Source organism: Ornithodoros turicata, chromosome 1 (assembly GCF_037126465.1).
Source record: "Ornithodoros turicata isolate Travis chromosome 1, ASM3712646v1, whole genome shotgun sequence".
Taxonomy (NCBI): domain Eukaryota; kingdom Metazoa; phylum Arthropoda; class Arachnida; order Ixodida; family Argasidae; genus Ornithodoros; species Ornithodoros turicata.
In genome coordinates, this window is record NC_088201.1 from 36946202 (window position 1) to 36971793 (window position 25592).

Below are 25592 nucleotides of genomic sequence, written 5' to 3' on the forward strand. Positions count from 1 at the left end.
ACCGAAAACGAAACCGAAGAACCGACAGAGTGGCTCTGGCGAGCGCAGCGCCGCCTAGCCGAATGGGACAATACAAAATTTTACGAAAAGAGCGGGGAATTCGGGATATTGTCCCCGAACGAATGTTAAATTGGCAATCACTGCGCACCTGTGACTTTATTTTCTGAAGTCTGCCCTGTATCAAAAGGGATTAGGTGCTCCCCACTCTACTCTTTTTTTCTGAAACGTATCTTGTCTACAACTGATATATGAGATCAAGAGGGTAAAATAATACACAGTCCAGCTTATTGAAACGTCGTGAAGAAAAATAATAACGAAAGAATGAAGCACGAAGTCAGAGTAACTATTTAATACGTGAGCTTTCGGGCAGAGCCTGCCCTTCTTCAGACAAAAGAAGCAGTTAAAACACTGCTTATACAGGGTGTTTCACCTAACGCGATAAAAAATTCTACCTGCCGACTTACTCGGCGGAGGATTGTGGGACTTTCGGCAATTACTTTCTGGAAACTTTTGCCACCAGTAAGGAAGGCTTTGGACAATTTTTAATTGCGGGAAATTTATTGTTTCAATTGAACTTTGAAAATTGCCAAGCAAACCTTTCTTTTTTTTTTTTTTTTTTACAGAAATATGATAACCTCCCCCACGGATAACCACAGACCCAACAAAAACTATGCACAGCATCGCAACAGAAATAGTCGAGAAAAAACAGTAAAAATTCCGCTTTAGCTCCGCCTGCTCGACTGTCGCAAAGAAGAGCTCACGGGAGATGCGTGCAGAGGAGGAAGTGTTCCCGCCTCTCAACTCATCCACTGGTGGATGAGATGGCACGTTGGATGACCCAGCTCGGTGGATGAGATGGCACGGTGGATGAGGATACTATCGCGACCCACTTTAGCTCCCGAACTGACCCAGTAAGCGACCGCTCCCAAGGCATTCTGTCGAGTATGATGCACGCAGGGCTCCGTAATCGGTTAGCCGTTATCGGTGGCCGTTATCGGTAGAGCCCGATAAGTAGAGATTTGAAATGGGTTTTCAATTTACAATATATTCCTGTGTTTCGACCACATCACTGTCTCGTCTGTGAAAGGAACTTGACAGAAGACTTACAGACGTTTTCGTGTGCGATGGTGTGGGACAAAGCACTAAAAGCACAACCACCGCGCTTATCTACAACGCGTTCTACCTCCCCAAGAACAAAGGGCTGTGACACGAACGACGAGACTTTCGTTAAATACTCAAATGTGAATGTGTTGTGAGTTAGTGTTGTCCGTGCCTGTTCAACACTACACTGAATTTGCCCAATGAGGCTCTTTTTACAATTGTGTCAGGGAGTTTTTTTTTTTTTTTTTACCAGAGCGAAAATATGTGGCAAATTTTCTTAATTAACAGAACAAACTGAACACTGGAATTGTGATGTTTGCGATAGAAATGTTTCAACATGTGGCCGCTGATTGAACAATTGAACAATTGAAAAGCTGCTCTGCCGCGGTAGGGTCAGGCAAATTTCAACGGAAGACAGCAAAAATTGTATTGTAGCTGAAATTGGTAAATTTAAATTAGGTGAAAGGTAAAATTGTCATCAGTGTTTGGATAGCTAAGGATGATAGGGGGCACAGTGTTGAACCAGACATTTATGGGGACGTAGATCAAACACACTGCTACACCTTCGCCAACACCACTTCGACTGCTTCCGTTCGTTGGCACTGGGTACTCAGGACGTCATCACCAGACCGCGGATTTATATGCAGTAATTGTTTATATATATATACATACTGCAAAATAAAAACTGTAAATAAATAATATATATATATATATATATATATATATATATATTTATTTATTTATTTATTTATTTGCAGTTTTTATGTTAATGTCCAGATCGCGGATTTCCATGTTTTGCATACTTCGATCCTGGGTTCGCAACGGTCACCCATTAACACTAACATACGAAATATGCATTTTCACGCACTATAAAGCTCACACTACCGTGTTCATGAAGGCCCACAGCGTGCACAAATACTTCGTTTGAGGCCAGGGATCGGAACCGTTTTTTTTTTTTTTTTTTTGGTTCGGGTTCAGGTTCAGGCAGGGCTCAGCAGCAGCGCAAAATACCGGTTCGAACCGGTTCAGGAAAGTTAATCTTGAGCAGATTGCCATGGGTTAAAAGTAAGCACATCCTTACGATTCTCAAATAACAAACGTTGATCAACAAATGTAATTTTGTTGTTGTTGTTGTTGCCGACACAGCAGTGGTTCGCAGCAACACTGCGTGTTACAGATCTGCATTCCCCGTACAACGTTGCCTAGTTGCTACGTTGCGACGTCAGGTGCACGTTGTACTCGTTCCCTCATCGTATACACCTGGTCAGGGACTGGCCGTTATTTTCACAGCCCAAAATATTATGACAATGTTTTAGCGCTGTCCTTCATGGCGAGTGTTCGTAAGCGGAGCTAACGGTCACTGGCCTCACAAGAACAAGAAACAAAAGCAACTTCGTAATCGCAACTGTGCCACCTAACATCACCTAGCGTGCACGCTCAGTGTTGGCTCAGGCCCGTTGAGCCAAACGGCGAATTCCCGAACGCGCAGTCAAACGCTACTTTTTCTCCTTTGGGAGCAAGAAATTTGACTCGCCATAGCACGATCCTCAACACAATTGTGTTGATGATGTCATTTGGGATGTCATACCTCGCGCACTTAGGTTGCGGTTTCGTTTTGTTCAATTTCGGTTTCGAAGTTGTTTGGCAACGCGGCTCAATCCGCTGTGTAAATCGTAGTTCTGATCTCTCACAACGCACATTACGTCTGAATCGTTTCGCGAACCGGTAATCGACGTAATTTCTTTTCGGTTTAGTTCCTGTTCGGTTCAACATGAGAAAAATATTTTGGTTCGGTTCAGTTCCGGTTCAGCGAAAAATATGGGTTTTTAGGGGTTTTAGGTTCGGGTACTGTTTTGGCTCCGATCCCTGTTTGAGACCGTGCATATCCAGGAACGAAATGTGCAAAAGATGCAAATCCGCGATCTGGTCATCGCCTTTTGGAAATACAAAGGAAGAAGCACACGTCCCCCAAGCAGTAACATACACAGAAATTCGACGTATCTTGTTGACAACAAAAATCATTTATTGCTCAGTGGAACGCGAAAATCATGAGCTGCCACATATGTGCATGAATACGCAAACAGCGAACCAATTTAGGATGAAGGCAGGGCTCCGACCATTTGAACCCTATCGATATCATTTGTGATGTCCTGAAAATTAACAACATTGAACGTATAATGGGCCCTTCACAGCTCCATTTTACGTCCGAGCTCAAAGTTCCGTCGTACCACCTGCTGGTTGGAAGGTCTTGCAACAGCCATGGGGTCGCGTTGGAGTGAGTTCTATGAGTACCCCGAGCTGTGGATGCATGTTGGGGAGTTGGTCCCGAAGTCCATTATACCATCCATAAACGACATTTGTCGTTCGAGGACCAACTTCCCCGAACTGAGTTCTGGAAGTATGCAGAGAAGCATTGGAGCTGACCATCAGCCACGGCCTTCCAGTTCTGTGATGTGCACTGATTAGATCACGAGCGTAGTGCAGCCTGAATTCATCTGGCACGAACAAAAGGTTCCGTACCCGTGAGAACCACAACAATCATGTCTCCTCTATGCGGTGGTTTATTAGGTGAAATTTCAGATGGATTTAAAAAAAAAATGATGAAGCGCCGTGTTCAATTTCGATGTGGTGCTAAGCGCTATGCTGTTTGTAATGCAAATTGCTTGTTTATTAGATAAGACGATTTATTGCTCTTTTTTTCTTACAAACAAACAAACGATTTATTGCCTACATGTCTTATATCCTCTCACTCCAAGCGCGAGCCCGGACATTTAAAATTCCGGAATAAACACCGGTTTCTGGATGATGGTGAATGACCAAGCCGGATGGATGACATGGCACGATGGATGACCTTGCACGGTGGCTGAGGTGGCACGGTGGATGACCTGGCATGTCGTCTAATCAGCTCAGAATGGATGAGGCAGCTCGATGGACAAAACGACACGATGGATGAGGTGGCACGGTGGATGAGATGGCACGTTGGATGAGGCGGCCACAAGCGTGTTCACCTCCGCCCGTAAACGTGTGCACGGTAGGTTCAGGGGTTCTGGCGCAATTCATTGTAAGCCTAGCTCCTCAACGATTTATATACAGGGTGTTTTTCTTATTCGTTACAAAATTTGTATTACAAAACTAGCAGAGCAAAATAGATGCCGTTTTTGCAGGCGAGTTATACGGCCCGGCGAACATCTTGTAGGACAGAATATGCAACTACTGGACGACTAATTAGCTAAAATTAATTATTACCGGCCTCGGTGGCTCAGTCGGTAGCGTGTTCGCCTTCTGATCCTGAGATGGATAGATGGCAGGGTACAAGTTCCGCGAGAGACGTTAAATACGGGGTGCCGTGTGATGAGCTTTCATCGCACGTTGAAGAACCCTCAGGTGGGCAAAAGCAATCCACACACCGACCACTGTGGCGTCGCTCATGATCTCAGTTGTCTCACGACGTAAACCCCCAATTATTATTATTATTAAAATTAATTATTAACTTATTAATTAGATGTTTTTGGGAAATGCGAGATAGCAGAATTGGAGCCAGTCATTATTCAAATCCATCGTCGTTGTTAAACGTCCTGTGAAGCGGACGTACTTTGAGGTATCAATTGTCAAATTTCGGTATGCAAATGAGCCGAAACCAGGCCTACACGCTTTTCAAACGCGCAGAAAAGACGCGACCTTCGCCTTATCTGAGTCGGATAGCGGTGTATCTAGCCAACAGGTTAGTGCCTACTCCAATCAGCTCCATCGCTCCAAAGCACGTGGCCGTCTGGATTGCCTGTTGCTCTTTCTGCGCTCGAGTGGAGCGCAGTTCTGGTTTCGACTCATTTGCACAGCGAAATTTGGCAATTTATATCTCGAAGTACGTTAGCTCTTCAGGGTGTTTAATAAAGACGACAGATTTGAAATAATGACTGGCTACAATTCCGCTATCTCGCATTTCCCAGAAAACATCTAACTAATAAATTAATTAATGAATTTCAGCTAACTCAGCGTCCAGTAGTTGCATACGCTGTCCTACAGGATGTTCGCCTGGTCGTATAACCCACCTGCTAAGAAGGCATCTATTTTGCTCTGCTAGATTTTTAAATAAAAATTCTGTAATGAATAAGAAAAACACCCTGTATATATTACGGTTAAATAACAGTTAAATAAAAGTTGTGTTAAAGAAATAAAAGGCCTAGCTAGATAGTCATTTACTTAACATATGTTAAATACACACAATATTCATGGGTACAAATTAAGTAAGAAGCAGAAAACAGGTGTAGAAAAAGCAACAAAAATGACTAGGCTTTACTATATTAACTATATTACTTTTTGCAACGCCCCCCGTTCTTGTGATTCCAGGCAAACCGCTACGCTTTTTTTGGTCCAAAGCATGGGTTCGAGCAGATGGCACAATTCCGATTCTGCGCTCACTGATAATCTCTGCCTGGTGTCACCCATAAAACCTGGGTCTTCGCCTTTCCAGCAATACAGTAAAACCTACGCACAACGATCCCTCACGTAATGATATGCCCCGTAGAACGATCCTTTTTACTTTTACCGTCGAAATATCCACTGTCTCTATAGAGAATGGACCCGCACATAACGATAAAGTTGCCCGTTCTGAGTACTCGTACAGCGATATCTGACGCTCGCGGACCAACTTTGGCAGCGCGATGTCCAGCGTTGCACCCTCCCGCGAATTGTAGAACACTGCGGGAACGGAGCGCCAGGAGGATGTACCCTGGCACTTTCTCTCACGGGGTAGCGGAAAAAATTCGTACCGTCCGAAATTCGTATCAAAAGAATTAAACAAAAATAAAAATTGAGGCAAGAAAGTGGACAGTGAGTGTTCATTTTCCATTACTATCAGTGAAAGAGGTCGGTCGTGGTGGTGGTGCTCGTGAAAGGGCTCGCCGTTGTCGGCTTCACAGAGGTGGGCAACGTCACGACTGACGCCCTGGGGAAATGTGCGTCCGGGGCCGACTTCTAAGGGAACTGTGCTGACATATGTCTGAAAGCGTCTGAGGAAAACCCAGGAAAAACCCCAGACAGCACAGCCGGCACCGGGATTCGAACCCGGGTACGTCCGGGAGGTCTGTCGTAACGCTTTCGTGTCTCCGTCTTTGGCCAATGCTGCCCAAATTCGCGAGATGATTCAAAAGGCCCAGCACGTGCTTTCCACCCGCGAGTCGCGCGACTGTGCTCTAAAGCGAGCTTCTCCTAAAGCACCCAGGCGTTAGGTGAAGCCGACTTGCGGAATGGTGACGCGTAATTTTGCCAGAAGTTGTCCCGATATGTTCCCTCCACGTGTTCTGGTCGCTGTTTTCCTAAGCCAGTGCGATGTCACACAGCTTCGCGGTTTGTTGTTGCGAGGGTGGTAAAAAGGTAAAAACAGACATAACCCAAGCAGCACAATGTACTGAAAGTCGGGTGCAATAGGGGTGGACGGGTAGGTGGAAGACCTTGAACGAACTGGTGAAACTAAAGAACGTTGATAAGACACATACCGTCCACCCCTATTGCACTCGACTTTCGGTACACTGTGCTGCTTGGGAAGGTAATAACGTTCCGGGCCGTGCAGAGCTCTGGCAACACCACTTAGATACAGAAAGCCTGCTTACTCGTCGACGTGACATAACAGCTAAGAGTCAGCCAATCAGGACTGTTTTCAACGGTCGTAGCCAATCCCGAACGTGCTTTCATTCGGTCTCATCGGTTTCTTCGGTCTGAAGAAAGACGAACCACCGTCGTCTGCGAGTAGTGATTGAACGTCCCCGCGTACTAAATGGGAAAACTTGAAACTAAAGCGCAAAACAGTCCCATATCTTTCTTCAAACTGATTTTCTGGAAAGCGTGTTGCACTTTTGTCTACATATTCAGCTTTGCGGGTTCCAAGTAGCTGCAGTCATTTGAGAGTTCTTGAATTCGCAGAACGGCGAATCGCAGTAGCAGTCAAATTCTGACTGTATATGTCCACGTAGCGAAGGAGGAGAAGAGGCAATAAGCAGGCCTTCTCTATCTAGGTGGCGTTGGCTCTGAGGCCGTGTAATCCCTTTGATCTTATCTTCTCTACCACTACAAAAGGGAGAGTCATTACTAGAGATGCGAAGCCCCGGAAAAAACCCGGAAATTTTGGAGAAAAAAAAGTTTTTTTTTTGTTTTTTTTTTCCTCGTCTCCGGAAAAATTGCCCAAAATTTCCAGCTGACAAAATTCAAAAATGTAAATTTTCGTGCCTTCGATGCGTTCCAACCCGCCAGCAGTGCCTTAGGTGCCTCTAATCCTCCAACCACCACCAACTTAGAGCTCCCTCTGGCTGCTCCAAGCGATCGCCATCGCGTTCACATCATGTCGGAGTTCTGGTCGGAGTGGACGGGTTGTTCCAATTACCTATCGCTGAGTAGACAGCAGTCTCATGGGATGGTCTGCTCTGCATTTATGCCTAGAGGTTGAACACTACTAAAGTTTCTAGCTCATTGTATGCTGTGGCTTGGCCGGCAATGCTTCGACTCAGCAGTAACCGCGTTTGTTTCAATTTTTTCCAATTTTTCGGGAAAAAAACGTCTTTTTTTTAGCTATTCAAAATTTCCGGAAATTTTGCATCTCTAGTCATTACCTGCATTGCGCAACATGATGTAAGGGAGTTCCTGGTAAGGATTGTGGGGATCTCCCTCCCTTTTCGAAAGAAGGAGCAGGATGACTCGCGCTCTGGAGTGGCGGTTCGGTGCACTCAGTGGAGGGTGAGAGATGGGAGAGATGATGGGGGCACAGGAGAGGGAGGGGTGTACTATCCCTCTTGCTCTTGGATTTGGGTAGTCCAAGAGGACTGGCAACCACAGAAAACATGCGAGCATCGCTCAGTATTCTTCATTGGGATGCTCCCTGTACCAGGGTAACCACCAGGATTATTGGCGAAGTTACCCCATGAGCACCAACTGCCCCATCTGCGCATGCGCTTTACGACGCGAGACAACTGCGCGGGAGAGGAAAGAATCCGTCGCTCTACGCATGCGCTTCTGCGCGGCGCCACCACCTGGCGTCGGGTTTCTTTCTGCCGCGCGCATTTTTAAGTTTCGGTTTCTCGTTACAAATATTTCTCTATGGTCCGTGTGCAAGCCAGTACTGATTTTACCTGGTAAAATTGCGATTCAAAGGAAATCACGGCATCTTCAATGCCACCAGAAACAGCTAACTGCGACTTCCCGAAGCTTTTCTTGTGACGTTGGTCACAGGTCGAAATCTAGCATGCTACAGGTGTTGCTAAAACACCACGAATCCCAACACGGCCTTTCAGGAAATACTTCAGAAGATTTTCAACTCCAAAGACTGTAAGTAATAAGCTGTGGTGCTGAGCATGCAACGTCGTTGATAATTAAGCTTGGATGAATTGTAATATTGTATTTGCTCACATCATGTTTGAAGTCTTCTTGCCACTCACCACGTTTCCAACTTAACTACGTCCGCAACAACTTTTCTTTGCAGCCTCCGATTTGCTTCTGGCAAACACTTTCCGACAGTTTCGTTGGTCGTCACGATGTTTTGCACCCAGTTGTCCTGATTATTGCACGCGGTCCTTCTGTATTCTACATTGGATTACTGTATGTAGGCCAGAACACAAAAGAGTAGAAAAAAGAAAAGAATATGAGAGTGACCCCAAAAATATTTTTGTTTTTCGCTGATGAGTTAGAGTGTTCTGCAATGAATAAAATGAGCTCCTACGAAAGAACGATGAGCGCAGGTGATCTACAGAGCACGCGCAAGGCTAAAAAAATCATCATCTCGTGCAGAGAGCGCATCGCCGAACGAGAGGACGTCGTGACGTATCATGGGCTCCAGAACGTGACCAGTGACGTACAGCGACAATGAGCTAAGAAAAAAACAAAGAAATTGGGTCTAGATTTACACGTAAGGTGAGCCAGCCTATTTGTGTGGTGACAAGCTGCACGTACCGCAGGGTAGGACTGCCGATAATTTCGACCACCTGAGGTTCTTTTGATGTGCACCGGAAATCTCCGACACACGGTGCTGGAAGCAATGTTTACCTCCCCCACATTGCTACCATCATCCTCGAGGAAAAGACGAACGAAACCCTGTCTCATCTGTGAAACTGTCCATCAGGAGTCATCATTCAAAACAAAGAAGGCACAGAGTCGTTTCTATGTCACACGAGAATCGTGTCTGTCGTCCGCGGCTGCTTTCTCCGACTGCTTTTGTAAATTCGATGGCGCAGTGACAATACACCGCAGGCGCAGAGCGAAAATATTTTGCATGCTGATTCCTGGTCGACAGCTTCACAGAAGAGGCATGAGGTTTCGAGCCATGTTAAATGTCACTGCCATGCTCCCTTAAAGCCCCGAGACTTGGGAAGTACGGTACACAAACGGCAAAGTCCGAAACCGTCCGAAAAGTCCGGCAAAGGGATGTAGGAACGGCAAAGTCCGAAAACCGGAAAATTTTCATCGTCCAGGACGTGGGAACGGCAAAGCGAGAACGGCACGCGGCAACGCCGGAAAATTTTCAAAGTCCCCAAACGTCACCCAAGCAGCAAAATGTATTGAAAGTCGAGTGCAATAGCGGTGGACGGATGGGTGGAAGGCCTTGAACAAACTCGTGGAACTAAAGAACACTGCTAAGACACATACCGTCCACCCCTATTGCACCCGACTTTCAGTACATTGTGCTGCTTGGGCACGTAGAGAGGACAGAGACCCAAATGATATGAAATCTGCAGAGTACGCAGTTAGTGATGTCAGGGACGCGGGAAGGGCAAAGCCAGAACGCCAGAAAATTTTCATAGTCCAGGACGCGGAAACTGCGAAGTGGAAACGGCACGCGGGAATGCCGGAAAATCTTGAAAGTTCCCCCGAAACGACGCAGGAACGACAGAATCGCACGGGTGGTAGGGACACGGGAACGGCAGAATCCGAAAGCAGGACAATTTTCACCCTCCCCACGCGACGCAGGTACGACAGAGTCCGCACGCGCGGTAGGGATGTAGGAACGGCAAAGTCCGAAAACCGGAAATTTTTCAGCGTCCAGGACGTGGAAACGGCAAAGCGAGAACGGCACGCGGTAACGCCGAAAAATTTTCAAAGTCCCCAAACGCCACGTAGAGACGACAGAGACCCAAACGATATGAAATCTGCAGAGTACGCAGTTAGTGATGTTAGGGACGCGGGAAGGGCAAAACCAGAAAGCCAGCAATTGACGGTCTGTCGTGCGAGGTCACCGAGGTCGTTTTCTACCGGGCACTCCGGTGATATGGGGGAGGGGCAGGGGCGGATCTAGGATTTTTCCGAGGGGGGGGGGGGGGGGGGGTCCGCTATGGACAAGTGCCAGGTGCATGCTAGGATTGGTCCATTGAACCCTATGTTCAAGTCTGGAATTGAGAGGTGGTCAGGACATCCGGACCCCCCCCCCCAAATCCGCCCCTGGGGAGGGGGCAAACGAGGGGTGTCTCGTCGGCCGAGGCCAAAGTAACTGAGGCGACCCCGTCCAAATTTCGAACGATAGCGGCCGTACTACTTGAGATAGACATGTCAAATTTTAATACCTGATAGAGGAATAAATTGTCTATCGTTCGACGTCAAGATCATTGCCGTCGTCGACAACGAAGATTCTGTGGATGTTACATAAAGCGTCGTGCAGTTCACAATAAGCGAAGCAAGTCAATGGCGGTTGAATGTGCCAGAGCCAGGGGCATTGCCAACCAGCGTGCCAAGCTTCTTCTGCGTGGAACAGGAAATGAGGGATAAATATGGCAGTATTGGGAATTTCCGTTATACGATGCCGTTCAAGTGCTTATACAGCACTAAAAATCTTATTTTACTGTATATAAGGGGACCTCTCGAGCACACAAAGCCCGCCGTACCAGCGTAGCTCATGCACCGCACCCTCGCTGATGCGGGAAACGATTTGCGAAACAAAAGCGATTTTACGGCAAAATCCCGTACGATGGGGCTTGCCGTTCCCGCGTCCCTATACCACACGTGGGGTCATCGCTAGGGTGCGTACTCTGCCGATTTCGCTCCGTTGGACCATTGTCGTGTGCTCCTTCCGCAGCCCGTGGCGAACCACCGGTGCATCGGACACGTACGACATACAGATAGCCCAGGTATATGTGAAATGCCCACGACGTGGAGACGGTGGCGCACCCGATACCGGCCGCGTCAGCTTCACGCCAGGGACCGCAGGTGCATTGCTTCGGAGGCTAGGCCCTCTTATACATATATAGAAAAATAAGACGATTAGAGCTGTATAAGCACTTGAGCGTCATCTTACGGGATTTTGTCGTAAAATCGCTTTTGTACCCAAAGATCGCGCTGGATGAGCCCTGGGCGATTAGCCGGTGACCAAAATTCCGCTCCCGTGCTCCTCAAAATCGACGGTAAGTCGTTTTTTCCCGTCCAGAACGAGTGCTGGGTGAGTCCTCGGCCATTCGCCGGTAACGGGACTTTGTCAAATCGTTTTTCCGCACCCACAGCGAGCGCTGGACGCTGGTGGAGTTTGCCGTTCCCGTGTCCTTACCACACGTGGGAATTCACTAGGGTGCGTACTCTCCCGATTTCGCCCCGTTGGAACTCTGTCGTTCCTGCGTCCGTACAACATGTGGAGTCATCGCTAGGGTACGTACGCTGCCGATTTCACCCCGTTGGACCATTGTCGAGTGCTCCCTCCCCAGCCCGTGGCGAACCACCGGTGCATCGGACGCCTACGACATAGAGATAGCCCACGTATATGTGAAATGCCCCACGACGTGGAGCGGTGGCGCACCCGAGACTGGCCGAGTCGGCTTCACGCCAGGGACCGTAGGCGCATTGCTTCGGAGGCTAGCCCCCTTATATATCGAAAAATAAGATGATTAGAGCTATATAAGCACTTGAGCGCCATCGTACGGGATTTTGCCGTAAAATCGCCTTTGTACCCAGAGCTCGCGCTCGATGAGCCCTGGGCGATTAGCCGGTGACCAAATTTCCACTCCCGTGCCCCTCAAAATCGACGGTAAGTCGTTTTTTTCCCATCCAGAACAAGCGCTAGATGAGCCCTCGACCATTCGCCGGTAACGTGACTTGCCCCACTTGCGTACCTTGAGCACTCGACCATTCGCCGGTAACGTGACTAACCCCACATGAGTGACTTGCGTAAAATGCCCCACGACGTACGTGGAGACGGTGGCGCGCCCGAGTCCGGCCGCGTCGGCTTCACGCCAGGGACCGTAGGCGCATTGCTTCGGTGCTGCACGCAATTTATCGTTTGAAATGCGGACGAGGTCGACGTTCCTGCGGCGCGACGGGACTTTGAAAATGTTCCCCCGTCCCGCTCAGTACGGAGTCCAGTACGTCCCGCCTTCGGAGTTCGGCGCGTAGCAACGACATGACGCCGCCGAGGGCTTTGAAAATATTCTTGAGTTCGGAGTTAGCCGTTCCCGCGTCCCTACCACACGTGGGAAATCGCCAGGCGTGAACGCTGCCGACTTCGCCCCGTTGGGGCTTTGTCGTCCTGCGTCGCGTGGGGGGCTTTGAAAATTTTCCAGCCTTTGGATTCTGCCATTCCCGCGTAGCTACCGCCCGTGCTATTCTGCCGTTCCTGCGTCGCAGGGGGACTTTCAAAATTTTCCGGCGTTCCCGCGTGCCGTTCTCACTTTGCCGTTTCCACGTCCTGGACTATGAAAATTTTCTGACGTTCTGACTTTGCCGTTCCCGTGTCCCTACCACAGGTGGGGACATCGCTAGGTGCATACTCTGCCGATTTCGCCCTGCTAGAACTCTGTAGTGGGGGAAGGGACTTTGAAAATTATCCGGCGTCCGCTCGGACTTTTGCGTTCCCGCGTCCCTACCGCCCGTGCAGATTCTGTCGTTCCTGCGTCGCGTGGGGGACTCTGAAAAATTTCCGGCGTTCCCACGTCCTGGACTACGAAAATTTTCGCACTTTGCCGGTTTTGCACCCTAGTTGTCCTTATTATAGCACGTGTGCCTTCTGTATTTTACATTGGATTACTGTATGTATGCCAGCAGACAAAAGAGTTGAAAAAAAAAAAGGAAAGGACATGCAGTTATAATATTAAAATCCTAATAGGGAAGTACGGAACAGACACACACGGAGAAGCGGCAAACGCGGCACCAGCTCTGATGTTTTTTAGCCATTCTCTCCAGGACATGCAGTTTTGACCATTGTAACTTTCACCGTGGGCAGCTTGCTGCACGTATTGAAGAGAATCATTAACACATCTGATTTTTATTTCATATTTATGTATTTGTTGTTGTTTTCTTCCTTCAACCACTGTCAGTGTAAATTGGCAGTGTGAAACAGGCAACGAAACAGGCCACGAGGCAACGGAAAAAGACAGCTCAAATCACAAGGCTCGCGTAAACTCGGGAAACACTGCCTTTCTATATGACCCTGTCCGAAGGAAACGTGAAAGTTGAAGTCACCTACCAGACTGGCTGAAGGAGTGTCCCTCCAGGCAATATTGGACAGCATAAGAAATTCAATCTCAACGAAACTTTCACCGTAGCACTTGATTACGCGTCACAATCTTCATAATATTCTGGCAAGCTTTAATATCAGTCATGGGGAACAACAGCACCCAAATGACAAGATCAGCATAGAGATTAGAGTGAACCAGATGAAGAGAAAAGATGACCATTTCCACCATTTCAGTTTTTCAAGCAGCTAGGGGATGATGACCCAAGGGAGACAGGAAACCTAGACAAGGAAGACTTCATGCTTGCCATAATGACACCGCTTCAAAAACAGTTGCTGCAAAAACTTGGACATGAAAGTATATGTATTGATTCAACCCACTGCACAACAGGGTACGAGTTCCAGCTCATGACTATTATTGTAACTGTTGACGAATATAGAAGTGGAATGCCCTGTGCATTAGCAACCGTTTTCATTACAGAGCAATGGTAACATTATTTGAATCCATTCACCAGTACACAGGGCATTGCAAAGAATTTGTCTGATGATGCACAAGCGTATACGCCTTATGCATGGCTCTGGCCTTATGCAGGCCTTATGCATAAGTGCGCGCCATCTATATGCGGAGACGGAGACTACGTTTACGCGCCATGTTTGAGTATAGCTGCCGGTGGTTTCGGTTTTCGCCACATCGCCTGTCGCCAGCAACGCGGCATCCCGGGAGGTTGACCGGCAACTCCTCATTACTGCTCGTGACACTGTGCACCCAAAAGGGCAATATTGGCTCGAATACCGGTAAGGCAAATCCTCAGTTCGCTATTATTGCCTCTTAAATTAAAAAGGCACGTGACACGTTCACGGTCAGAACATGCTTAGATTGGGGTTGTTTGGCGTGTCACGGGACGACAGCTTCTTTCAGAAGTAGGTCTACTAAACGCGAGCTACAGAGGACTTCATTTATGTGCAGGAGTGTTGAATTTCCAGTGGAAGCGTGCTGCCAGAGCAGCATTTAGAAGATGATTGGGAAAATGAGCTTTGTGCACTGTCTCTCTTAGTGGTGCATGTCCGTTTGGGACATTGTTGCTATAATTGCTTTTAAAAAGGAGCTATGTACCAAGCAGATAACCAAGTACGACACATCAGATTTCAGAGCAAAAGCAATGTGCTCCTTCTGATGTGCCGTTGCCTTTGCATCACAAAGAAAATGGCATATGATGCGAGGTATTCGTCAAATCATCACAGAAAGTCTGGTTTTCTGTGTATCCAAGAAAAGCGCTCTTCCTCTTTCTTTGTGTGAACAGTCAGCTCCACATGACTTCCATCTAAAAAAGTATGTATCGATTCACCTTTTGTTGGGTTACTGGTACCAAGCAACTACATGTGCGAGTATGAAAGCACATCTGATATCTTACTGAAGGTACACAAAATGTGTCTAGTCACAGGTGCTCAAATGCTTTTTTTATTCCGCTACTGAACAGGACCAGCAGCTAAGCAGAGAGTCCTGTAGTAAGATCATCCATCGCCACTCTATGCTGCACAAACGCTCATATAGGGACCCGCTACGTAACTGCGCAACACACCGCATCAGAACACTCTGCTGTAAAGTTCGGGCAAGTAGTTGAGTATTCATATGAACAAAAGCGACAGAGTCCCCAAAATTCCGCAGTTCGACGTGAGATTCAGTCACGAAGTTGCAGCTACGCCGAGCGTGCTTATCCGATGCTGTTTGCTCGTTGTAGAAGACAATAACGAAGTTGTCCGAAAGAAACGTTGTTCGTATAACGTTAGCTTCGTGAGCTCGGCTGTGCATTCTTCCTGCTCGCCTGCCATGCTAAAAAGCTTGAATCGCAAGTTTACCGACTTTCCAGCTGGTCCCGTTACAGGAAATCGCACATAGCGCGACCGCCCGAATACTCAAACATGGCGCCGCCGCCACGAGATGGCAGCACTTATGAGGGGGAGGGGGGGGGGGACACCTATACAATGGGGGAAGCAGATATGAAACTGTTGTGCATCTGGCATGTGGACAGGAATTGGCAAGACAGCTCATGACCAAAACGAGCACAAAAGATCTACAGATCCTTTAGAGTTTTACTTGAGTGTCAGGTTGAGGTGTTCTATGCACACTGAGATGCAACAGACAACTTTCAGAGCTACACGAAAAAGGCGTCTGAATGGGTGCTATGCTTTCGTGTTGGTGCTGGGATTAACACAAACACCCTGAAGCGCTCCATTGAGTACTAAAGTACTGCTACCCAGAAGGAAGATTAAACAAGCGACTATAGACAAGCTGATATCAGTTCTTCTGAAAATAGCAAGGGACAAGAGGTAGTGGGAAGTGTTATTATTATTATTATATTACATTGTAATTAAATGCGACGAAAGGCGAGGACACAGCCAAGAATACAGCTATTTACAAAATATATCCAGAAAGTCAATCCATAGAAGTAGCGGACATCAAGATTTACGAAGCTGGAAAGTGGAAAATCCAGTCACAGAATGATGTGGGGAAGTTATACATAGTAACGCAAATGAAAACTCATCGTGCTGGGTGCCAGGTGATGTGCGATGCATGCGAGGTATGCATGCATGCTTTTACTTGCACATGCATTGACTATGTTTTACACCTGAACATGTGCAAACACATCGGTACGACCCCCCCCCCCTTTCTGATACCGGTTGCGCCAAAACACACACACCTGTGCATACAGCAAGATGAGGTTAAAATCTAGAATATTTGAACGTTAAAAATGCGGTTATGTATATATAGGTTGTCATGGCCGGGCAATGCCGCGTCACGAGATTGTAAATAGTTTGAAAACCTCATAGCCTCAAAACAATTCAAGAATGCTGCTAAGATAGACGCTCTTTCACTTACATGCAACAGGCTCGCGCAAATTAAAAAAAACAAGTGGTCCCGATACGGATACTACACCCGGATTAGGAGACAAGCAAGGTGGGTGTAACGGACTTATGTTCCTTGAGTATGAGGAGCACAGAAAAGAAAGACACACGCACGGATAATGGACCACACGAAAAGACTGCTCCACCGGACAACTCGATCGCACAACGCGCACAACCCAACCGAAACAACTCGGCGAGCAACGTGGCTTGTCTATTTGACTATTTTGCTTGCTAGCCAGGGCGAGACAGTAGCCAGAGCGACGGATTTTTTCCTCTCCCTCTCCACAGACGCAACCGATCCAACCGTGCAGCGCATGTCACGCCTGTCGTCACGTGACCCCAGCTTTGTCAAGAGAGGCAAATGGCGTTCTTTTGGGGACGTATTACTTCAGCCCTTCCAAAAAATCATGCGTGCTGTAAATATAATCACAGTAAAGTGAACGATGCGTGTTAAGATAAGCGTAGGAGTGTTTCAAGATTCAGCACGCGCAAGGTAATTGGGATTATTTGTTGTCGTAATCGTACCAATGCTATTTGAAGATGGTATATGCACGTGTATTTGTGTACATCTCGATGAGTAGCCGATGTTGATCATTAAGTTGCATCATACTTCTTCGTAAGTTAGGCTGTCGTTATTTACTAGGTACATTTATTGAAAACTATTTAGCACAATCAGAGTTCTAGTGTGTGTGGGTGTTATACTATTTTCCGTAGCACAGCGCTTTTTCATTTTGTTAACGGCATTTTCATGATGAAGAAGCGCGATTTTGTTACGGAGAAGCAAGTTAAAGTCAATGTAGTCACCCTAATAATTGAAAGAGGTTATGACTTTTATTGTGGAAGTTTCCTAAGCGCGATTCCTGTACTTTTGACGGACCAGCTATTACAGGGGTCGTTTGCCTTACGCTACTAGCTAGTGATGCTAGTTTTCTTTGGTGTGTTGTATGTCTCGTGTGATACCTTTGCTATATTCTACGTTCTGTTGCGACTGTTGTTGTGCTTCATCTAAGTGTTCGTCTTATCTGTGTTGGCTCAACATAAATCGCGAACCAAGGCTATGTTGTTTTCGTGTGTGCTCAAGAACCAATACAGCGAAGCTTCTGTGGAAGTTCTACCTGTTTCTCAGGTATAGCTACGACAGGAACGTTCATTCACAGCGATTATGTAGTGCCGTGTAGCATGATATCTTGCACGTCCCATCACCCGAGCTTTCCCGCCTTTTTTTATATTTGTGTCGCTCGGGCTATCTAGCAATAACAAACATAAACAAACGCGGACAAATCGATTTCACAAGGTGTACTCTGGTACTAATAAATATCGTGTCGTTATGGAAAACGAAATTTACTGTGCAGATGTTAGTTTCTTGCTGGTAATAATACTATCTTCCTGCTTCGCTCCACAATATATTTCTACTGTCATTGAAATTACTAGTACACTGTATTGCCCTCAACATTTTTGTTTGGCATTAGGCATCTAACTGAAGCGTTTCAGGTGAACTAATAATGAAATAAGCACTCCGATTTTGCTTGATCCTACTGGGGCCATTCCACGCCAAATGATCCAAACATGCCGTTCGACCATCACCGATATTTCTTTAAAAGATTGTGCAGGTAGAGGGCTTCGAGGGTCTCTGCTCAAAATATATTTCTTCAACAAATATTTGAAAGTGTTCGAAAGGTTGTGCCGGGTGAGTAAAGTATACCTCACATTTTGCGATTAATTGGTTCGTGCTTAATTCTATAACCTTCCAAATGTGGTTCTTATGTCGTTGGAACATGCGACGTTCTCGTGCATATGTTGGTTCCCTACGTTAAATGGCTCACAGCGAAGACAAGCTAGCAGTGAATCGTGGAGGGTCAAATCCTAACACCAAGAGACCTCTGTATGTGGGCTAGAGAGTCTTAGTACAGAGGCCTGGTGGGTTTTGAAGGAGGATGTTGCACGTGAACGGATGATTCTTGCTGACAGACACGAGCGCTGCATTGCTGCACCTGGCACAAGGTTCTACGACTTAGAGCCGATTTCTGAAACAACAGTTGTGCTGAAACGGACATTATTTTCTATTGCGAAGACGTTTCAGATATCCAAGAATATGTGAGGTGGTTTCCTCCTGACGCTTGTCTGTTTTCTGTTTCCTGTGTGCAATGCGAAAACTTACCACGAACTAGTCGCATATTTGCAGTGTGCAGACAACTTTGGCTTAACTAAATCCATACAAATACAAATGTGAGGAGTGAATCTATTTTCCCTGTCGCGCTCTGTTCCCTGTCATAAACTTGAGACGGACATCGAGACACCCTGCTGTGCTCGCACCGAGAACCGAGAGCGAGGCAAAGTGACCAATCCCGGGCTCGCTGCGGTCCCGGTTCGAGGAATCGAAGGTCCGTGAAATGCCACGTCCTTGGGAAGAATGTATATATTGTAAATAAACCACAACGTCTCGAAGACGTTCGAAAAAGTGCTTCGACTCCACGCTGTCCGTTTTCCTGTTGCTGGCGACAAGTCCCGGCACTTCGAAGTTTTCCCCCCCTTACACAAAGGAGCGACCAGGAAAAAAAGAACATTTTAGAAAGACTGGCGCTGGAGGTTAATTGCATCAATGTGACATACTGTGTGCTTTCTTAGGGCACGTTTAAGAGTTTTATACCACACATTGATTGTGGACTTCGGTATTCGTCACGTGCCAATACGGGTCTCGAAACAAAAATTATTTTCTCATGCAAGTCCAATAGTACTTTCCTAATTTCTTAGGAGCACATAGTGGAAGCATTCTCCAATCAAATCACATCATGCTGCTATTTTTATCTGAACCGCCACATTCCGAAGACCCGGTTCGAAAATTGCCAAATTTGTGAAACTCATTTTCAAGTGTCGCTAGCGCGGGAGCTATTGCTCAGAGAAAAACGAAACTTTTTTCATGTACACCTGGAACACCATACAGCATTATGCCACGTTTATTTTACCGGTGAATTCTAAAATGAAGGCAGTAAAATATTACAAACACAGTGAAAATCACGTCCTTTGCATGTCCTATTAGATGGTCAAGGGGAAATCTACTTTGCATGAGGTGTACAGGGTAGAGTGTCGCATCTTCCAATGACATAAAAATGACATTTGGAAAGTTGGTTAATTAAGCACGAACTAATAATTCGCGAAAATGTAAGGCACACTTTTCACACTCTGTGCAACCTTTCGAGCACTCTCATATACTGAAGAAAACATATTGTGAACAGAGATTTTCGAGACTACTCCTCCCTCGAAGTCCTCCACCTGCGCAATAAAAAATAATAAAATATCTGTGATGGTCGAGCGGCATTGTTTGGATCATTTGTGCCTATATATATATATATATATACTTTTTATGGTGCCTAGATGGCCATGGCCCTCCCTGTCCCCCCACTCCTACCTGCTCTCCTCTTTCCATCCGTCCATGTCTGTACGCTGCTCATGGCCACAGTTGTTTCGTGGCGCTAACACAGAATTAGAAGAAACAAAAAGATCGCCACTTGCCTACAGTAGGCGAATCAAGGTCACAAAGAAATTAAAATAAGTTTTGTACAAAGTTACGACAAAAAATAATTGAAATATGGCCTCAGTACTGTTACTTTCCATCATGTTCAACAAAAAAATAGCATTGATAGACTATTTTTATTGCAAAATAAAATAATTTGTCACATAGCCAGCACGCCATATTTCCAAGCACCTGAAGGTTTATTTGAAATGTTGGCATATTATGTTGGCATAATGAAAATTTGCAACATGTACCCTTGTAAATTATATTTTGCATATAAATTGGGAAGCGTTACTCATCAAGAGTTTTTCAATAAGAGTTCAGAATTTGAATGATATAATGTCTCTGTGGGACTGATAAGTGGGAAATTAAATTTTCTCGCACAGACTATGGTTACCAAATACTTCGCCATAATCTTCCACAGATACTTTGTCAATATGCAAATAACAGTAATATTGTAAATGGACACACCAAAAAGAATGTTTGGATCTTCTTTGTGAACCAGTAGTATACCTACAGCCTTGTAAATACGTCTCTTTGATATGTGCATGCTTACTTGTTATGGATACTGTTGTTCATTCTGGTTGTACAATAGTGTTAACTTTTTTTATGCTTGATGTATGTTATTGCTGCTAAGAAGTGGGTGGGTGGAGCCTTGTCAAATAACCATTTTCATAACTTTTTGCCCTGTCATCCAACCATGCAAGTGGTAAATGGAATAAATTGAATTCAATTGGAATTGAAAGTTAGAAACATGACTCGCAGCCGGGGCCTGACCCAAACACACATACACAAAAAGCGCATGACCCAAAAGGATTACGAGCATCGTGTACCACATTCGCATGTCGATGGAATTTTGAATAACATTTGCAGCATATGAGACAGTTTTAGCCCTTGACTAGGGTGTCCTTCACACCTTTCATATCATTCTTGTCCAAGCACAAAAAAAGGAAAAAATACCCGAACCGGTTCGCAACAGTACCTTTCATTAGTTCAAAAAAGAAAGTTATTTGGTTCCGGTTAGTTCCGACACCCTGCACACAACAAATTAAGTGTTTAGTGTTTTTTGTCCTGTGCTGTATATTGGGCTATCTGACAAGAAATAGAAAAGTACATGGGAACATAAATGTTGTGACATTGCAATTGAAATTGCCAATTAACGACGTGAAGGAAAATGCTGTGACATAATAATGCTATAGAAGTGAGTATTGTCACTCTTCAATCTTATGGATCCTCAAAACTTGGAATGTCGATAAGTCTGTGGCGAAGAAGATGAAGGCCGGTGCGTGAGTAAAAAACGATAGAGTCAGTTCTCGAAGTCGTTCCTATGCAAGATTGCACCGCCTAGACCGTCGCGCGCGCGCCTTCCTGTTTAATTGGATAGCGCGCTTCGGCGTTCCTTCCCAGATAACAACAGACAGGGGCAGGCAGTTCGAGTCTCGGCTCTTTACAACGCTCTCGGAGCTCCTTGGTACAACTCGTCGCACAGCAGCGTACCATCCCAGCGCCAACGGAATGGTCGAGCGGTTGCATAGGCACCTGAAGTCTGCAATTATGGCCTACGAAGATCCCTCCCATTGGCATGATTTCCTTCCATTAATCTTGCTGGGGCTTCGCACCTCCTGGAAGGAAGACCTCGGCTGCATGTCCGCCGAGCTGGTCTATGGCACCAGTCTTCGATTTCCTGCCGAGTTCTTCGACGCTCCTGCTTCAGATACCCCGACCCGTTCGGTTTCCGTCGACTTTATTGACAAGCTTCGCCCGCACTTCTCTCTTATCAAACCGACACCAACCAGAGCCAATCAGACTCGCCCAACTTTCGTCTCCCCAGATCTTTCGTCCGCCACCCAAGTCTTCGTACGGACGGACGCCCTCAGGAGGTCCCTACAACCACCATACACCGGACCATACCACGTCTTAGAGCGCCTTCCCAAATATTTCGTCCTCGACTGCAACGGGCGCCGGGAAACTATTTCTATCGACAGGCTCAAGCCTGCCTTCATCGAGCCGCCCGCCCAACCATTGTCCTTACCCTTAAGTTCTGACAGCTGCACACTCACCTCCTCCTCCCATCAACCCAAGCACGTGTCTTGGAGCGACCCTGTCGCTTCTGAGGGGAGGGCTACTGTGGTGAAGAAGACGAAGGCCGCTACCCGGCCGGTGCGTGAATAAAAGACGATCGAGTCAGTTCTCGAAGTTGTTCCAGCCTGAACGGTCACACGCCTCGCTCATTCCACAAGTCTTAAGGTACATTCTCCCTACAGTCTATGGACCTGCCATGTAGTGTGGCAATACCTATACAAGGATTTCACTAAAAACATATCAAAAGCTGAGGCTCTTGTATACGAGGGCGTGCTGAAGAGTTCTCGGCCCAACTCACTTCCAGATATACAAACACAATCTCGTCATCGTAGACACAAAGAGAGACAAAGAAGAAGATAAATTATAGGTTTGTAACACGAAGTGTTAATTTTTGCTTAAGCTGCAGAGCCATGTCTACTACAAGTGTGAAATTTTCAAAGGTTCAACTTTAGGTTCAACAACGGTTAAGGCTGCCATGAAGCTCCTGTTCATGCCGAACATGGTGCAAACATTAAATCACGAGTACCCATCATAAACAAGCGCGAAGAAGTGGTGTGCCACCTTTCAGCATGGGGATTTTGACACTGAAGATGCTGGGCTGGAAGATCAGGGAGACCTCCATTGGTGTCAATACCGAAATTGTTGATTGTGTCAGTGACCTCTTTTTGGCATGTCGGCAAATCTTGGCTAAAACAATTGCGGAGACCCTTAAGCATATCCAGAGAATACATTGGGTTTGTAATTCATGAAGAGTTGGGTATGCGGAAGCTGTCATGTTGGAAGCATGTTGGGTGCCGATGAGGAACAACGCCAAATGGATGAAGTTGATTCTGCAGCATTTTGAGCGTTCTTGTGACACTTTTCTTGAGCGACTTGTAACAATTGATGAAACATGGTTGCATCGCAATGAGCCTGAGACAAAACAACAGTCCACGGAATGGTGGCACTCGGGTTCTCCGTGGCCAAAGAAATTCAAGACTTGAACGATCAGCGGGAAAGGTGATGGTCACGGTTTTCTGGGACAAGGAAGGTGTTTTGATGACTGATTCTCTCCAGAAGGATAAAACTGTTAATACGGCATAGAACTGTAGCTTGCTCTGCCAGTTAAAGGAGGTGTTGAGGGAAAGACTGGGAGGGAAGCAACGGAACGGCATCCTCTTTTTGCAGGGCAATGCACAGGCTTACTAAGCAGGCAAGACAATGCGAGTTCTGAAGGACTTGCGATTTGAATGCATTGAACATCTGCTGTACTCGCCGGATCTTGCCCCATCAGATTATCTTTTGTTTCTAAACCTGAAAAAAAGTTGAAAGGAAAGAGATTCCGGAGGTCTTGGAGGTGATAGGAGCAGCCGAAACATATTTCGGAGAGCAGACATCGGATTTCTTTTTTCAAGGGCTAAAGAAGCTTCAGGAACGATGTGCCAATTGCGTTGAACTTTGAGGGGAATATGTCGAATTGTGATAAAGTCCATCTCTCCGTTCTGTGTCCCGTCATTTGCACTTGAATTCATTGTGTCGTACCAACAAGCCCAATCGTCCATGAAGGTTCATGACTCTAGGCCGCGTTCTTCCTTGTCAGGCTGAGAATTTTTCAGCACTTTCTCGTATATATAGTCAGTTGTGCCACACAGTTCCTTCCCTGTTAGGGAAGCATATCAGCTGCTTTCTTTGGATATGTGTGGGAAAGCTGTGTAGTACCCATCTGCTCCAGGGAAGCTTGCAGTCATGATGTACTGAAATAGCATTGCGGAGCTGATGAAATGACTGTAGAAGCTGGTTTCTTTGCTGGAAAAACTTGAGGAAAAGCAACTGTAGTTTGTTGCCGATTGTCTGCTGTTGTAACTGATTATTTAGTTAATAACATTAGGACACATGGTCAACTCTAGATTTGGTGGAGTCTGTTAAGAATTGTCCAAAAGTGGAAGAGTGATTGGCATTGATACTCCATACATGCAACAAAATAATGTGCAGGTCCAATATTCTGATCAGCATGACTTTTAGATTGTTTTCCTAGTTGTTCCATGCTTCTCTTTTCTGTTTTTCAGATTCAGGCGATGAGTTGAAGACCTGAAATGTCTGATGCTCGTTTCCAAAACCTCTTGTCACGAGATGAAAATCGTCAAGATAAAAACCATAGTGGGGACGACATGTTAAGCAAACCTGCAGTTTCTTGGGAAGAACAAACCAAGTTTGGTGTGTCTCAAAAATTATAATGCTCTGCATGACATTACAAAGCTTTTGTGCTGGTCCAGGCTAAAAGCTCTTGCTCCAAGAATATTGGCTTGTTGTATTAGTTGACTGAGAAAATAAATAGAAGAGTGGCCTACCGTATATGTCTGTCCGATATCAATTGATGACTCTGTGGTTTATTCTTGTAGATCCTGGTGCAGCAACTGGCGGCACCCAAGGTGCCCCATTTGTAACGCCGCTTCTAACTTCAGGGAGTCCTGACCCTGTGCATGACCTCCCACCTGAGCTTCTGCAAATAGGGTGGCGACGCTTCTGGAGCAAGCGAGAGGGTCGTCCATATTTTTTCAACAAGCTCACCAATGAGTCTCTCTGGGAAATGCCTCGTCTTGGGGGACAACATCCAGTTCAGGTGGGATCCGCACCTTTGACAGACTGACCCCTTAAGTTTTCTAACTTGTCTCCTTAAAGAGATAGTGACTCTTAAGAGGGGTCGATAGATGCACATATTGTCCTGCACGCCAGAGTATTGGGGGAACAAATAATTACTTTCCTGTGTGCCGTAGTAGGCGAGATATAAACCCCTAAAAACACTTCCGAGTCGAGCTTTTATGTCAGAGGTGCAAGAGCCTCCACCATACCCACTGGTTCCTGTAAGCATGTGATAGCCCCCACATTTCCTCACTGGCAGAGCTGCTTACTGTGACTTCACCGTCTGACCAGCTTTAATATTCACAATACGAATTTTCTACACATCTATTACTCCCTTTGCTGTGAAACTTGGAATGCAGTTTCAAGTCGATGTAAATAACCGTCTTTTACATTTATCCGGCATAACTTGGGGTGATGTGTTGCAACCGCTTTAGGGAATTTGAATGGTGAGCATGGAACAGCCCCCTTGCTATCCTTTGTCCATCACTCCTTCTGACCATGGAGTCTAGCATAAACACTGCATGCCACTATCTTGTCTCATTGACCATGCAGAAATGAACACAAGATTTACAACTCTGTGCACATCTGTGCAGCAATATGACCCACTGACAGATCCACTGGGTATACAAGGACCTCCAACACCCACTGACCCTGGCACACCACCCATAGCTGGACCATCCCATAGCCTCTTATCTCCCCCAGGGGCACCTAGTAGCCCCACCCCTATCGTTCCACCACCAATGCTTCTGCCACGGCCAGAAAAGAGGAGAGCATCAGATGATGCAAACCTGCCTACTGCAAAGAAGTTTGCACTTAGGTGAGTGAAAGCCATCACAAAATGCTGTTTGGGCAAGGGGTAGGGATATACGGCCAAATGGAGGATGTTGAAAGGCAGTGCTTTCAGCTTTCCCCGTTACGTTGCAAATGCTCTGAAAGGAATATATTTCCATGTGTGACCACAAACGT

At 46.3% G+C, this 25592-nt stretch overlaps 2 protein-coding genes across 5 annotated transcripts in view; one reads left to right on the plus strand and one right to left on the minus strand.

Annotated features, from left to right (window-relative positions):
- The window catches only part of LOC135378023 (DDB1- and CUL4-associated factor 11-like), a 44081-nt gene extending 27480 nt beyond the window's left edge, over window positions 1–16601 (minus strand). The window contains exon 1 of the mRNA XM_064610848.1: window positions 16389–16601. The gene's annotated coding sequence lies outside the window, so the exon portion shown is untranslated. The remainder of the gene's footprint in view (window positions 1–16388) is intronic.
- The window catches only part of LOC135378018 (mRNA (2'-O-methyladenosine-N(6)-)-methyltransferase-like), a 109079-nt gene that overhangs the window by 53947 nt on the left and 29540 nt on the right, over window positions 1–25592 (plus strand). Inside the window, exons 2-5 of one of the 4 annotated variants that reach the window (XM_064610835.1) lie at window positions 3858–4132; window positions 24053–24200; window positions 24386–24606; window positions 25220–25443. In XM_064610835.1, the coding sequence (XP_064466905.1) occupies window positions 24080–24200; window positions 24386–24606; window positions 25220–25443 (566 nt within the window). In that variant the 5' untranslated portion in view covers window positions 3858–4132; window positions 24053–24079. Of the gene's footprint in view, window positions 1–3857; window positions 4133–16721; window positions 16908–24052; window positions 24201–24385; window positions 24607–25219; window positions 25444–25592 lie in introns of those variants that run through there. The other 3 variants (XM_064610832.1, XM_064610834.1, XM_064610836.1) reach the window with 3 other exon arrangements.